Here is a 16088-nt window from a genome sequence, read left to right as displayed (position 1 = left end):
ATATATATAAATGATTTTTCTTTTAGATAAGGTACAGATAAAAGATTAACTGGTCATGATCTGTAAATAGTTTGACATTTAAAGTAAATGGTGTATGGAAGGTAGACACCCCCAACCCTCAACTTCTCTGCTAAATTAGGTACCCATTTCTCCTGAACGAAGAAATGTCCTTTTGTGTTGCCTTGCGCATGCTTTATTCTTCTGCTTAATCAAATGCACCACCAGGCCACATATTGTAGTAGCCTATCTTTGGGTAGAATGTGTAGTGTATTTTAATTTGGTGTGCTGGATACATTTTGTAGACAATTGTTTTGCATGTTTCTACTCCTTACCCCTTTCTTCTTGGTGCTATTATTTTTCAAAAATTTTGTTTGCATTGTAGGTGTTGCATAACAACATAACTATGTTTTGTCATGATTATTTCTTTATGAATCATGGTTTTTGGAATCTTTTTTTGTTGGAACAGGCCTCAAATTTAACTCATCTTGACTTGACAGCAGCACAACAACTGCAGCAGCAGCCTTCACAACAGGTTTCCGCCCAGAGCCAATCTGTAGCACACAGCGCGAGTGATGGAATTTCTGTCCCATTCAGCTCAACTCCATCACTGGTACAGTCTCAGACTTCTCAACTGGTAGCCAGTCATTCTGCATCATATCTTACTGATGAGGCATCACTTTCAAACCGGGAAAGGTAGGTTTGCAGTCTCACTAACTCTAGAACAGCAGCTTGCAGTAATGCTAATGAGAACATTTAGGCTTTGCTAACTTATTTCCTTCTTACAAGAAAAAGCTGGAAAAGTTTTATTTCACCTGTATAGGTTTTTGTTTTAAGCAAATAAAAGCAGAATTTTATATAATCATTGAACATGTTTAGGCTGCTATTGCCTATCGCACTGCTAGGGAAAGACTTCTCTACAGACTTTTATTTGGAGCCATGATTGAGGATTATCTTATTACGTGGCTGCTCGTTATCCAAAATTTTGTTCGCTATACGAGACAAAGTTTAAAAAAAATTTTTGTTCGTTATCCGAAATATTCGCTATCCGAGGCGTTCGCTAACCGAGGTTCCACTGTATTATAAAAGTTGAATATGTGCTATATATGATGTTTAAGATGGTCATTGATTATGCCGTGTGACATTTGATTTGCGTCATATTTGTCATTAACATCCTTAAAAGCAAAAATGTGGTCTGATTTCATGACAGTGAAACTGAAATGACCATCACCACGGATAAAAGGAAGAAAACTAAAGTGAAACGTAGGAAAACTGTGGACAGATCCCCAAGAGTAACGGTTCTGAACTATCAGGAGGTGGAGCAAGAAGTAGAGTGTCGTCTTGAGCTTTCCAACAGAAACACAATCACCTTCAAGTTTGCTATACAGAATGATGAGCCTGAAGAAATAGCAGAGAACTTGGTAAGGCAATCAGGCAGATAAAGAACCACCTTTTGTAGCAACATCATTTATCCATGACATGTTTTTATGTGCAAGATTTTAATTTACAGTTATACTTTTGTGTAAACATCACTAAATGTATTGTACATAATTCCTTTGTCGTATCATTTGTCTGATGTATGGAAATGGAACAGATTTTATCCCTGTAAACCAAAAAAAGCATCTATAGCCAGACCCATTTTGGCAGTATTTAGAAAATTCCTTCTCTCCTTTTTTACCCCCATTCTCCCAATAAATGTAGTGAATGTTGGTATTTAATCTTCAGCTTAAATTATTTTTCCAGGTAAAAGGTCTGTATCAAAAAATTATTACAAAACCAGAAGAGTGCCAGGCATCTTAAGCATGCTTTATCTGTCATTTCTTGAATAAATTAAATGAATTATATGCTTCAGGAAGTTATTAGATGCAACTAACATCTTTTTCATACCAGTGGTGGCTCTGCTCCAGTCGAATGCTGTTTTTCACTCTTGTTAAGTTTAAGCATAGGCAAGCTTTGTGTGTTTTTTTGTGATGCAAATGGGTGTGTTTTGTGATGCAGATTACGATGTCTACGGAAAATTTAAGAGTTTGTAAGTTTACTTCCATAAGATTGTGTGCAAACTCCCATTTTCTCATGTTACCATGAGGGAATTTCTGTGCTCTTTTTTCAAAACTCTTTTCCTTAAAATTTTCAGATGGCCGAAGACTTACTACATGAAACTCAGGTGACATCGGTGGTGGAGCTGCTTCATGCAGTTGTCACTGAGGTTTCTGAGAACAGCACAGAGGCTGTAGGATGGTGCTTCTGCTTCATTAGCAGCACTTCTGGCAGTTCACGCACCATACATAAAACAAAAGTCACTGGTGGTGTGGAACATGAAAAGGTTTGCCCTAAAATTTTGGTGTTCTTTGAGGTGGTGTCCGGTTTGAGAAAATAGTGGTTGTGGGGTGTTGTGGTTAAATTTTACATAATACCAGATTTGCAAAGTTTGACATAGATTGAAACATCTTCACAGTGTGTTTTGATATTGAATAAAATCATTTTTCACGTGTACCCTTACAGATTTTTCTCTCCAAGCTTAACACTGATACCAAAAACAGCTCATGTCTGAGCCTTGGTTATGTGCATTTTGATCTTTTTAAGCCTGATATGTTTTATACCATTGTAATTGCTACATCATCACATGAATGGAAGAGCCAAGCTAAGCTATAGTCTCGAAGCTATTTCCACGTTTTCCAAGCTACAATATTTTTTTAAACTACAATTTCTGGTTAGTGTTGCAATCAGATTAGCCTATATTTTAGGCAGCAGCCACTTTCTGTCATTGCAATATGGCTGAATGTATCAGCTTTCTCTGATGCAGATGAGATTATGGTACATTCTAGCAAACTTTTAAAAAATTTGGTAATAATCATATTTATTAAGTGTCATTTCCCATCACCAGCCAGGTTCAGATTGTTGTGCATGGATACAGGCACACAGTAGACAAAAACACAAGGATGAGCACTATCACACTTCACCCTAAAAAGTGTCACTAGAAGCAAAGAAACACCCTGTCACACACAACTCTTCCTCTTTGTTTTACACTTTGTAAAAAAAAAATTGTAGAAACAGTTACAAGAATTCAATAATTTTTAAGTACTCCTAAAACAAATAAAATAACTTTTGATGGAAAGGTTTTGCAATAGCAATGAGGGTATAATGAGAGTTAAGAACTGAGCAGAACAGTTTTAGTGTGGTTTTCAGCAGTATATTATTACTGAGGACTTTGCTGACTTAAGTTGTTTTATGAAACGTGAAGGGAAGTACAAATTTGCAATACCTCAAGTAGCAGTTAACATATAATCATGTAATATGATTGGATTGCAGAGACTGGATGAGCCAGTGACTGAAGAATCTTCCTCCAAAAGCAAGAATGACAAGGACCAAAAAGCAGAAGGAGATGGACTTGATCCTGGTAGTTCCAAGATAATTGTCAGCAAGAGCAAACGTTTTGTAGTTAACAAAGTAGATGACCGTCAGCTGTCGGAGACCCGTATTGCTGAGGATGAAGAAGAGGAGACTACCACCTCACCTGACAATCAACCCCTGCCAGGGTCCTCGGCTATTTTTGGCTTGGAATCAGAAGATCAGCAGCGCTCATTTAAAAGTACTACAAGGCCATCTGTCCCCATAAATATCAGCGACCTTCAGGACAAGCTGAGCCGAATTCACACTGCTCAAAAGCCCTCTACCTTAGGTGCACAAAATTCTATAGGGGAAGGAAGTGTAACTGTTACATCTACTGCTGGTCACTCAGAGCAGGTGGCAAGTACTTCAGCAATCTCACAGAGTCAAGTCAGTGTGCAGCCTATAGTTCATGCACGTCCATTGGTCCCAGGGTCTCAGCAGGTGCCAACAACTTCTGGTACCCAGCAAGTGGCAGGAGCTTCAGGTGCTCAGCAGGTGTTGACAACTCCAGGCATCCAACCAGTGCCGGCAACACCTAGCATTCAGCCCATACCAGCAACTCCAGGTGTCCAGCCAGTGACAGGTGTCTCAGGGATTTCTCAAGTACCTGTTGGCTCAGCTGCTATTTCACAAACCCAGCCCCAGCAACATTATTCCTTGCAACAGACTCAGGCCATGTCACAGCCTCAGCAGCCAGTCCTACAGCCAGGTTTACCGCCTCAACAGACTGCACCACTGGGTCAAGTTGCCCATACTCAGCAATCAGTCCCTGTTGCAGCCTCTTCCACCCATCAGTCAAGTGGAGCAGATGGCCTCATAAAAAACCCTGATGGTGTCCATGCACACACACAACCTCATCTACCCAACATAAGTCAGATTCCACATCAATACCTAGCATCTGTGCCGCATGTAACTCCTCATTTTCCACACCTGTCCAGTTACAATTATCCCCAGTACTTCCCAAACCACCAGTTACAGAGCATGCAGCAACTGTGGCAGATGTGCCTTCTCTATCAACAGATCTTGAACCAGCATCAACACATCATGCAGACTGGACAACACTACATCCCTCAAACAAGTCAATCACTACGGCCTGGTCAGACTTTTGCAGGACACATACCTCATGGTCCAGGCATGCAACAGTCAAACCCTGTTAGCCAGACATCATCAAACCAAGCAACAGCTGAAACCTGCTTTTCACCGCTGCGAGTTGTTTCACCTCCACGTTCACCAACAAACCCTCGTAGAGTAATCCGAGATGAAACAGTCCAGGAAGGGATAGATTATGGAGGAGTGCCAGGAAGCAGAAACAAACAAGAATTGGCAAACTTGGTTCACTTAGAGCAAGCCCTTATCAAGACCATACATGGCAACAGGAAAGACATGGTTCCTCCTTTGTCTGCTATGGCACCTGGTGCAGGCATATCACAGGGAGAGATGCTGGCCGATCCTCTTGAGCACTATCGTCAGTCGGACACAGATACCTCTTTAAGGGCCAGTTATGAATCTGCGGCATCGGAGCATAACTTTCTGCGTGGTGGACCTACAGAGAGCAAATCTGAGCCATTGTTGCATCAGGGCCAGCATGTGGTCCGGGCCCGATTTTTAGTAGAGGCTGTGCGCAATGATCCTTTAACTGCCTCAGATGTTGCAGAGAGTAAGAACCAAGAAGGAAGTGCACTAGGAGATGGTTACACCTCTTCTGAAGGTAGCATTACTTCTGAAAATACATTACCTAAGGTCAAGGGGCGTTTCAAAGTGACAACCGTGACAGATAGCAAGACAGAAGCGTCAGATTCCTCTTGTGGAAGCTGCAGCCAAGAGAAAGCCCAAAATGCTGAGGAGGAAGGTGTTGGTGTTACTAGTGTAGCTTCTAATTCTTGCCTCCCTCATGCTGCATTATTCCCCACTGCTACTACTAACAAGGAGGAAGGGTGTCAGCAGACCCAAAGCTTGCCTACTAAGCAGCCAAGTGTAAGTAATGGCAGTCATTGCTCTTTCTTGCTTAGGTTTCAAGATGCTAGTGGCAGACCCATCACCCCTGATGTTGATTCTATCTTAAGTATTCATCGCTTAAACAGAGCTAGTTCTCTTAGAGTACCTGGGTCGGGGGATGATAGTGGTGTCTTGAAGAGGCGCTCTGCTTCTTTTGGTCATTTGCCTCCCCATGTACCTGATAGGCCATGTGCTGGTGAAGCATTGCATGCATCTGGTGAAGGGGCTTTTCTTAACCCACTTTGGCCTAGCAGGGTTACTGTTTCAACGCAGAGCAATCTGATTCGGCGTTGTGAGTCGCCATCAGTTGATTCTTTTGACATGGCTACTCAAACATCTCCTGCTCTACAGAGAGATCGACCTCCTTTTCGGAGGAGTCATTGTGTTGAAAGTCTGGTGAGTATTGCTATTGGATCTCCAGATTTTATTTTCAGGCAGGATGTTTTTATCCTGAAAAATTGTCATAACTAAAAAAATTTTTTCACCTTGCAGCGTTGATTGTAATTAGTTGGCATCTGCATATAGCAAAAGAAAGAAAATGGTTATGTCTTTCATTGTAGATTGCTATTTATTATTTGTTCAGGATGGTGATGACGACAAAGAAGATCATAAAAAACCCTACATCTTGGAAGAGGATCCGGAATACCGCGATATGATAAACAAGTAAGAACCTGTCTTCTATATAACGGTAGAAGGATTTTTCATGAATATTTCAATTCTAGTATTTGGGTTTTTTTAATGATACATTGGTAATAAAGTAAGAAAAAATAACGTGCAAATAGACTTGTATATTATACGTCTCAGCCTTTTGACCTATTATCATACATTGATGACAAAGGCTCTGTAGAAAGGAGAGTCAGCATATGAAACTTGTGCATCAAAATCACTACTTGTGTTATTATTCACAAAAATTTGCTTTCAGTTACATTCTTATACAGTCGAACTTTTGTAGGTCGAAGTTCTTCCTAACTTTGATTGTAATTTTATTATTTATGAAAGTAGCACTAACTGAAGTGAACAAATTTGTACTGTGTGTCACAATTATAATGTCAATTCATTTTGAAATTTATTGTATGGGATTGATCATTTTCAATGGTTACATTCACATTAACTTTTAGTTTACTAGTCTGGATATACCTTATTGATATTTACATACTGGGACAGTCAAAAGACTCTGCCTCAATCACCTAGTATTGCCCACTTAATTGTTTGCATGAGAGGGATTCTTTTCAGGAAATTTATTCTTATATAAGAGTTATCTTGCATGCCACTGAAGCTTATCTTAAAGGGAAACTTTTTTAGCATCCCCTATGTCCACATTTCATTCTGCTTTAGAGGTAGAAAAATTAAGCATTGAGTCTACATGTTTCCTTTCCAGAGACATATCTTCTTTTTTTAAAAATTATTGCCACATAGATTCCATAGTACATTTTTATGGAGGTGAAGGCTATATGTGTACACTTAAAATGCATCACTGTACAGTTGAGGGTATCATAGTTTTCTTTATCTTAAACTGTTTTACTTTTGCTTTAACTTATAGGCACCAGCGGGAGAGTGATGAATTGAGGCGGCGTCATCAGATGGAGGCAGATGCCTTTTTACAAAAGAGAGGACTTAACATGTCCAACCTGATCATGCCTAGTACTACCCCAGTTGCTTCACCCTATTTTGGTCTTCATATGGATACTCTGTCTTCTTTCCCATTGCCCTCTGCCACTGGTCCAAACCAGCAGGTGGACAATCTTCCTGGTTCTCCAAAGACCACCCATGAATCAACAGAGCAGGTCATCAACCAGGCAGCAGAAAAGCCACGGAAACTGTTCCCAGAAGAAATGCTTAAATATACTGACCTCTCCCGCCAGCTTCAATCTCACCCCAAAGCTGAGCAGAAGAAATCATTAATTGAGTTGAAATTAGACCGCAGTATTCCAGGATGGGATTTGTCTTCAGATATCCATGAGCATGCTGGAGAGATGGGCTCCAATGCTAGCAGTCGTAAATCCAGTGTTGATCTCACAGGCTCTCAGTCCTCTATTCCAGATGTGGTTCGTCAACACCAGCAGTTTCAGAGTGCAGCTGGGGGGACAGGCATCCACCAGGTTCATTCCCAACCTCATCTATCTACACATACCCACCAGCCAATAAGCCAGCTTAATGCAGTTTTGGGTTCTCATGCATTTCCTCCTTATTTATATGGCTTTCATGGACTCTACCCTAACTTCCCTGGCACAGGGAGTCATGGCCACCAGTTGCCCTTTCCTCTGCTCCCTAGCAATGCATTTGTGATCCCCCAGACCCCTGGTCATGGTCACTCCATTCCCACTGTACCCCCCCAGCAAATACAGTCACAGGCAACTTCTCAGCTTCCACTGCAACCATCTGTACATGCTGTTCATCACAGGTTCCACCCCAGCCATCAATGGCACAAGTTTCAAAAGCTACGTCACAGTCATTGGGATCTCAGTCCCAGCCAGTTGGAGTGGCAAGGTGGTGGGACAGTGGGGAAACAACAGCCCGTAGGTGGAGTACAACATGCATTAACTAATACAGTACCAGATTTGGTAGCACCACATGGAGATGCAGCTGCTGCTGGGAGAGTGGCACAGAATGTTGCAGGCAACACTTCAACCACCTCCTGTCAAAGTCTGAATGCTGAGCCAGCTGTCATCAACCAGCCAGGCAAGACAGTTTAATTTAGAGTACTTTCCAGTTGTCTTTCATCTTGTCAGGGGAAAATCAGGATTGTTTTCTGTAATTTTGGGGGGACAGATAATTTGCTGTGGTCTCTCAGCTTGTGTTCCCCTGTCCTTGAACATGTTTAAGGGAGGTCTCAAATAAATTGTTGTCCTGGCCTGTGTCGAGACAGGAAACTTGCAATTCATTGTTAATTGAATTGCATTCCTTAGTGTCTTTTGACCAGCATTGCCTTTGTTCTGCTTAAAATATTTCTGTACTTCTATGATCTAGGTTATCATCTTGTCTTTCCCTCACGATTTAGTTCAGTGATTAAGTGCTTTGTGTGGTCCTTGTTTAAAATCTTGTGCTAATAAGCATGGCTTGTGGTAGGGAAAATATTGAACAGGAATGACTGATTTTGATAGTCATAATTTTACCTTGCACATTGATCCCAGTATTAATTTTTGCAGACCTTTATTGAACGCTGTGCAGTCAAGATTGCACTAGGCATGGCTGATGTGGCTAAAGAGGCTGAAAAGTGTATTCTGCTTTAACATGGATTGCAAGCCCATGTCAGTGATAGTACTTTTACTTGATGGGTCCAGAATGGTTTTGTTTTTTTCTAACTCTTTCGTTAATGCTCATTTGCAATGAAGCATATACACAGTGTATCAAATCAAGAAATGGTACTTCTGTATGATCACTTTTTTTTCTAAGATGAATAAAAACAATCTAATCCCATTCCAGTTACCTTTCAACGTGTTTGTAAAGAATGATTTGAGACTTGTTGGTTAGTAGGATGGGTTCTTATACAGTATAAAGTACAAAGGTTAACCTCACTGACACCAAATAGTTTTTGTCTTTCCCTAGAGTTTAAAGATGCAAGAGGTTCAGTGAAATGTACTTTTGATCAATGTTTAGCAGTGTCTACTTAACATCAACTGCTCACTGCCTTCTTTTTAATAAGTAGTAACTTTTCTGATTTAACTGCTTAATGTCTTTAATGTCAGAGATAATTTTGTTGCTGCTGTGACAGATTGCTCTTACAGAAATAAATCAAGAAGCAAAATACCAAAAAGGTAAAAATGTATTAAGCAGTAACGCTTGATGGACATGAGTAATGCAACATAGTCAAGATAGGGAAAATTGTGTAAGGAGACCAGACTTCTTATAGTTTGGCTGGCTGACCTTTTCTGCCTCTGGTCCTTTTACCTGAAATAAACAAACTGCCACTCTATATTAGCAGAAAACCTGCTCTCTCTCTCTCTTCCTTCAAAATGTCTCTTAAACCTTATATTTTTCTCCTTCTATAATGTATGTCTGTGTGTAGTAGGTGTGTGTGCACATGTGTTCATGGTTTTTTTTTTTTAATGTGTGCATCATAAATTGCTGTAGCAAAAAAGGGTGTTATATAAATACCTTATTTTTATTATTACTTCACATTGTTAAAGTTGGGTTTGTAGGTAATGCTACACTAGTATCACTTCATGTCACTCTCTTCTGATTTAGTAGTGCTGTTACCATGACCCACCCCCACCCCTCCAAAAAAGAAAAAAAATTCAGAAACTAAAAAGACACCAAAATTGATAGTATGCTGCTGAAAAAAATAGCAACATAAAAGCAAAGCCAGGTTTTTATTTAATTTTTTTTACAGCAATTACATTTAGCATTCATGTTAGTAGGTTAAAACCATAGTGTGTTGAGGATAGTTCTTTAAAGTTGATCCTTGTGCAGCCTGGGTCAGAAATAAATATGCAAAAGCGAAGAATGGGGAGCATATCATTATATAAGTTGTAACCATCATGGGGTTGGTATATTTGAGTAAATGGGCATCAGTCTCGCTGCTTAGGAATGCTTATAGATTTATCATTAAAATAAAATTACATATGCATCATAATGGAAATTCACCATAAGGTTTTTAAGTATCTAGTTGCCTTTATAGATTAGTGAAAAGTAAATGTGGAAGGCATTTTTGTATGCCAGCAATTTCTGTATCAAGATTTTCACAAGCTGTAATACAGCAGAATGGTAACTACTCAGTTAACTTAGGGATTGTCTCCAAAATTGAAACCAGCTATTGTGTAGCAGGCTTTTGTGTTGGTGCTGTTGCACTGAAGGTTTAGAAAATGGTGTGAAGTACAAGAACTACTTTGCTACTCATGTCCATGCAAGCATTTGGCTAAAATCACTTTTAAAAAATATGCCTTTTGGTTTTGCTCTGATTTTTGTTCTCAAGTATAACATCAGCATGACAAACATTGTCACACAAAAATTTTCCTCACATCTTTTGAAAATGTATAGGATTGTTACATATAAAAGTGTGTGTGGAGGGGAGGGGGCTTGCCAGCCTAATATTGTTGACAAAATAAAAGCCATTGTATTGGTGTCTCATTCCTTTATGGTGCCACAGGGTTCTTCCTTCACCCCTATGTATTGCCATTTTGCGAATATTTCATTCCATTTGAAACGTGTTTCACAGTGAAAGACAATCAGATTTTTTTTATCTCATTTAACAAAATGCAAATGACTTGAGTTTTTTGGGGGGAAATTTCCAGTTATACTTGACATAGCTTGCTTTTTCTTTTTCTTTCTGTCTCTAATATGTATAACTAAAGGCCATGGCCATGATCGTTGAAGCTAAGTATACCTGTGCATCTGATAAATGAGTGTAAGCAGCAATATCAGGTATATGTGAAGTAAAGATGGGAGTTAACTTGTGCAGATGTCAAGCTAATGTATATGTAAGTAAGCCAAGGATCACCGAGTTGACATTGGATTGTGTTGCAGCAGTAAATAATATTTTAGTGTCAGACTGTTTGTACTTGGCGTGTGATCATTAATCATGTTCTTTGTACCTTTGTTACATTTATTTCATTCAGCTTACAAACAGGCTGTAAAGCTTCAAATTTTTTTAAATTTCATTCTTAGTGATTAAACTAGTAGAATTTTTTTTTTACGTATAAGTGGTAACAGCATAGTCATAATAATAGTCTTCCCCCTTTTTTCTGAACAAGAATGTCAATTGTGAATCTGTATCAGATAAACTGCCAAAGTTAATGACTAGGAACATATACATGTTTTTTAATTAAGTTTTAGTAACATTGCAAATAATGTGGTTGCTTTTTCTAGAATTTTGTAAAACTGCTAACTTGCATATACCTGTACAGTCATGAAATTGTCTTGTATTAGATGTGGCATTTATGTACACTGTATATGTGATAAGTTGAACATTTCCTTCTGTTATTTCATATTTTGTTGTAATTTGATCAAGCAGACTTTTCACAGGTTCTGGCATGAATATGACTAGTTATCCATGGCCTTGTTATTTTCTTATTTTATTTATTTATTTTTTTTTAGCTTTCCATTTTTAGCTCACTTAATTCACTTTTGGGAAAAAGCAGGGCTTCTGCTTACGCAAAAAATTGCGTACAGTACGCATTAAAACGTTCGGAGGACCCCTTCAATTTTCGTCAATGGGGTCCCATTCAAATTTGTGCGAAGAACAGGGACCCCTTAAAAATCTTAAGAAAGGGTCCCTGGGACCCTTAAGAATTTAGTCCTTAGCAGAAGCCCTGAAAAGTATTGCAAAATCTGTCACCAAGATTTCTTTTGTTGCTGTCTCAGCTTTTGAGGATAAATTTTAAGATCAAGATCTTTTTCTAAAAAATTTTTTTAGGAAGCACTGGCGGTGGCTAAGATGTTTTTTCGTAAGTCTGGGGTATAAATGAAGAATGTAACATATTTAAAGTCATTAACTGTGTAAGATATGACCAAGGCAAAATGTAATGGGAATCACTCAAAGCTGGTATTGAAAAATGTTTCAGAGTACACAATTATCTTTCAGATGCTTGTTCACTACATACGTGACAAAGAATTTCCAAAAGTCACTAGCTTGATAGAGCCAGTGTGTCTGTGTTGGCAATGCATTTAACGGTAGCAGTAATAACTGTTTTCTCTCCTCCATGGTCATTTAGCTTGCTGCCATGTGTAATGAAGAGTGAAATAAGCATGTGCAGCCTGACCTTTAACGCATGCAATAAAAAAAAACCATATCGTGACTTGCTTAATTCAAGCCCGCCGTTTCACAGCCTGAAATGAAAAAATGTTTAAAACAGTGAATGTTTATTGTAATTGGTGCTACTGATGTGTTGAGTTATATTGGCTTAGTATTATTATTTAATGTGATTGCCCTGTTAAAGTGTTACATTTTTTCTAGCTAGTTCTCAAAATATAGATTTTTGCTTGGAGAAGTAGATGTAGAATGAGGAGAAAATCTGTGACTGTGTGAATGTTCTCTGTAAAACACTTTCTTTAATGATTGTGCTAAGGCTTTTAGTCTAAGATTTTTTTTGGTAGACAATTTTTTAAACCAAATGAAAACAAAGTTCTTTGTTTAGCTAAGAAAACTGTAGCTGAATTGAGTCCTTCCAGAACATGATCTTTGCTCAAAAACTGTAAATGCTGGGGATTTTAAGTAAGACTCAGTAAAAAATGCATCAATATTGTGATTACATATTCTGTGAACACGACATTTATTTTGTTGCATTTAACTGTAAAACATAAACTCTGTATTATGTGCTTATCAAACATACTTGCTATTTGTCCATGCGATTAATGTGCTACTAACTCTTATCCACATTCATAAAGAATATCCACTAGCATCTTTAAACGTGTGCTTATTGAATAAAATCCCTTTTTCTTAGTGGCAAAAGCAGATGCAAACTCTCTCTCTCTTTTTATAGATACACACACACTCATTTTTATCTGAATATCTCTGCATGCTGCCAGGACTATTTTAGGACATTTTCAGCTTTGGGGAGGAGATGCAGGTGTGTGGCAGTCTGGTAAGCCTATTTAGGTTTTCCTATTTATATGACTTAAGTATGGTCTTTGAAATTGTGTACAATGTAAATAGGGTAAATAAAAAAGTTGCAAGATGGCCGAAAACTGTAAATGTTGGTAGGCTTAATAACTGCACAAACTCCACTGAAAGCATGTCATTTATGTGATCGAAACTACAACGTATGCATGTTAAATGGGTTCAAAGAGTTGAAAATTGTGGCATGTATATGTGAAATAGGTTCTTGGTGCAATGTCTGGTCTGTTAAGTCACCATTCACTTAAACTGGTGATGCAGAAGTAGCCCACTGTAGCTATTGTTGTAAATAATTATGTAAATAGATGTTGAATACAGTGCTATTTATCATAATGGTGTGTATGTAATCCACTTTTCCCTTCACCCCACCACCAGAAATGGTTTTGTATCTGAATAGAAATTGTGCCACATTTATTACATCTGCATTTGTTTCTTATGGACTGAAAGCAGTTATTAGGTGCATTAACATGTTAGAACAACTTTTTGACTGTTGGTGCTTCTTGGGCAGACAGAGTGTTACACAAACAAGAGCTTTTTCCCGTAAGCTTTGTTCATTAAAAAAAAAAAAAATGTATACTTCAAAAGTCTCATTTAGGATGGGTTCTATACAGCAGCAGGTTAGCTGTAGATATTGTTAGTGTGTGCAATCATTGACAGTAATAAGATTGCTTAAGAACAAAACATGCCTTAAATGATTTTTTAAAAACCCACCATAATTTATGTGTGTTTATTAGGCAATTTAAAGATGATGAAACTACACAAAAGCAAGTTTGTGTTTCTGCTGATCAGTCCACTGAACAAAGCTAGCATAGCTTAGTGCTAAATTTTCAGTTACTGCTTTTAAGGCATGTAGTAAGAGGCAGCATCAGTTGATTATTTTATTTTTTGTTTGTTTTTTTTTTTTGCCACAGAGTTTCGGATCTTTATTTGAATGCTTTTTAGTGAGTGCTAACCTTCTCATGTGTGCACATCTTGCCATGAAAAGCATCAGTTGTGATTACATAGCAGACAGCCAAATCATTTCTGTAGCAACGGTCAGGAAGACCTGCTTTAAGCCTTGTTCCAGAAAAATGCATTAATGATGAATTCCATGAAAAGCCAAAAACTATTCCAATTATGTGATGTAGTAGGAGTGAATGCAGTATCTGGCATGATGACTGAAATAATGATTTGTGTGTGCAGCATGAACTGTTAAGGTACAGCAGTTTCCAGGATTAAAGTCACTCAGAAACTAACCATCCACATCATCATTTGTCTTGAACTTAGAGTTCCAGTGGAGACCTCATTTCTCTTCAGAATGCTTCAGTTTAGTTTTTGGTTTTTTTCTTTTGGCAGGTAGTGAGATTTGTATGGAAATGGAAATTTCAAGTAATGTTGAAAGTTGTACTTTTTAGAAATGAGATTCAGAACTAGTAGCAATAGGAGACTTTTCCTAAGTGGCCTGAATTTTGATATTTTTTACTGGGTGCATACTGAAACATCATGATGGAGAGACTGCATATAATTTACCAGACTGAAGGGAATCTATGATTGTTGAGAGTTTGTAGCAGTGATCATTCTGTTGACAGAACAATAATGCCATCGGCAAATGACTGATGTACACCTTGGGCATTGTAGTAGATTATAGCTTCTTCATTGGACTCTGTGAGTTCTTGATCCCCCCACCCCACCCCCGTTGAAAATAAAAAATGTGCATTTTTCGTCATTAGACGCTTTATGTTTTTCAGTGTTTTGTTGAACCAGATTAGACAATGTGTACATTGTTTTCCCACTCGCTTCCATTTTGGCATCATGTGGTATGTACTTCATGTCTTTGATGCATGTGCTGCAAAAATGTTAAGACTTTTGGACTGAGTGAAACTGAAGCTTGTAACAATTCATGTTATATTTTTCATGGCTTGATATGCATGACCCATATGTTGCAAGTGGCTACAAGATAATGTATTAATGACACTGATATTAAGCAATACTCTGTAGGCTGAAAACATTTAAGCTTGCAGGTGCATCTTTAATACCACAAATTTCACTACTTATTGCAGAATGTATTGTCTCATATTCACACTTATAGGAACTTAACTTGTTCTTCTGTATTTAGCACACTTTATTTAATTCTGATATTTCTTATGGCAGTTTATCTAGTACTGAATGGTCTGGTTTTGTTAAGTGACATTGAAAAATTGAAAGGTTTAAGTGCAAACTGATAAAAAAGATTGGTTTATTTCTCTATGTTCTTTTGAAATTAACCCTCTAGGTCAAAAGCAAAAACTGGTGCAAAAATGTTTACAGTGGCTGTTAAACCAGTTCAGGGTTAAAATGGGCACTAGGTGCTTGCAGTGTCTGTAACCAACCTTTCCAATATTTTAAGGTTGATTTAAACAATTTGTAAGACTTAAAGGTATTGAACTAAAGATGTTATGGAAAGAAATGCACCATTTTCTCCCTCTTTGTACATCCTGGGAAGTGTCGGTGAACATTAAAATAACCAGACATATAAAGACAGAACCCTTGGCTGATCAAGTCCATGAAGGTGTCAGCCATCAGTACCTTTCGAGATTAATGCAGTTTGGAGAAATTGCAGCTGGTGACTTCGAGGGTTGTACATTGATGATATGTGTGATACAGTAAGAAACAGCATAACTTCATAATAGTTCCTTGTACACCACATTTTGTAATGAAACTTGAGAGTGCACTGCATGCGTGCATACACAACACAAATTTCCCCAGCAGATTTGCCAGTTAGATTGCAATATTTCAATAAGATAAAAATACTTAATATTGTGATAAATAGGGAATGACAAAATTGATTTGTGTTAATGATGCTATATTTTTGAAATATGCTCAATGCAAAATAAAAGCTTTTGCATTATGCGAGTCATCTTTCTCTCTGTGTGTGCCTATATGTGCATAGTGAATGCAGCTAAGTTTTGCAGCAGTAACAGTAATAGTCAGGATTTGTCACAGCATCATAAATCTGTGATGTACCAACTATACCTCCCCTATATTTCCCATCTAGCATTAGGGATGGGAGGAAAAAAAACCCACTTTTCCAACTTGCTACCATTCAGTAAATCTCTTAAATGAACCAATGCGTCTGCACCACTTGGCCACACATCCTTGCAACCAAAACAGACATCTGCAGTAGCAATACATTGGG

General features: G+C 38.2%; 1 protein-coding gene across 9 annotated transcripts in view; it reads left to right on the top strand.

Annotated features, from left to right (window-relative positions):
• Positions 1 to 15802, top strand: part of LOC112572862 (serine/threonine-protein kinase WNK1-like) — a 34084-nt gene extending 18282 nt beyond the window's left edge. For 7 of the 9 annotated variants that reach the window (XM_025252795.1, XM_025252793.1, XM_025252792.1 and 4 more), the window contains 6 exons: positions 467 to 693; positions 1208 to 1418; positions 2132 to 2320; positions 3307 to 5778; positions 5966 to 6045; positions 6923 to 15802. In XM_025252795.1, coding sequence (XP_025108580.1) covers positions 467 to 693; positions 1208 to 1418; positions 2132 to 2320; positions 3307 to 5778; positions 5966 to 6045; positions 6923 to 8075 — 4332 coding nt within the window. In that variant the 3' untranslated portion in view covers positions 8076 to 15802. The remainder of the gene's footprint in view (positions 1 to 466; positions 694 to 1207; positions 1419 to 2131; positions 2321 to 3306; positions 5779 to 5965; positions 6046 to 6922) is intronic. The other 2 variants (XM_025252791.1, XM_025252796.1) reach the window with 2 other exon arrangements.
• The last annotated feature ends 286 nt before the right edge of the window (positions 15803 to 16088 follow it).

This window comes from Pomacea canaliculata, linkage group LG9 (genome assembly GCF_003073045.1).
Source record: "Pomacea canaliculata isolate SZHN2017 linkage group LG9, ASM307304v1, whole genome shotgun sequence".
In the NCBI taxonomy this organism is placed as follows: domain Eukaryota; kingdom Metazoa; phylum Mollusca; class Gastropoda; order Architaenioglossa; family Ampullariidae; genus Pomacea; species Pomacea canaliculata.
The sequence above is the reverse complement of the archived record's forward strand: the minus strand, read 5'-3'. Positions and strand labels throughout refer to the sequence as shown.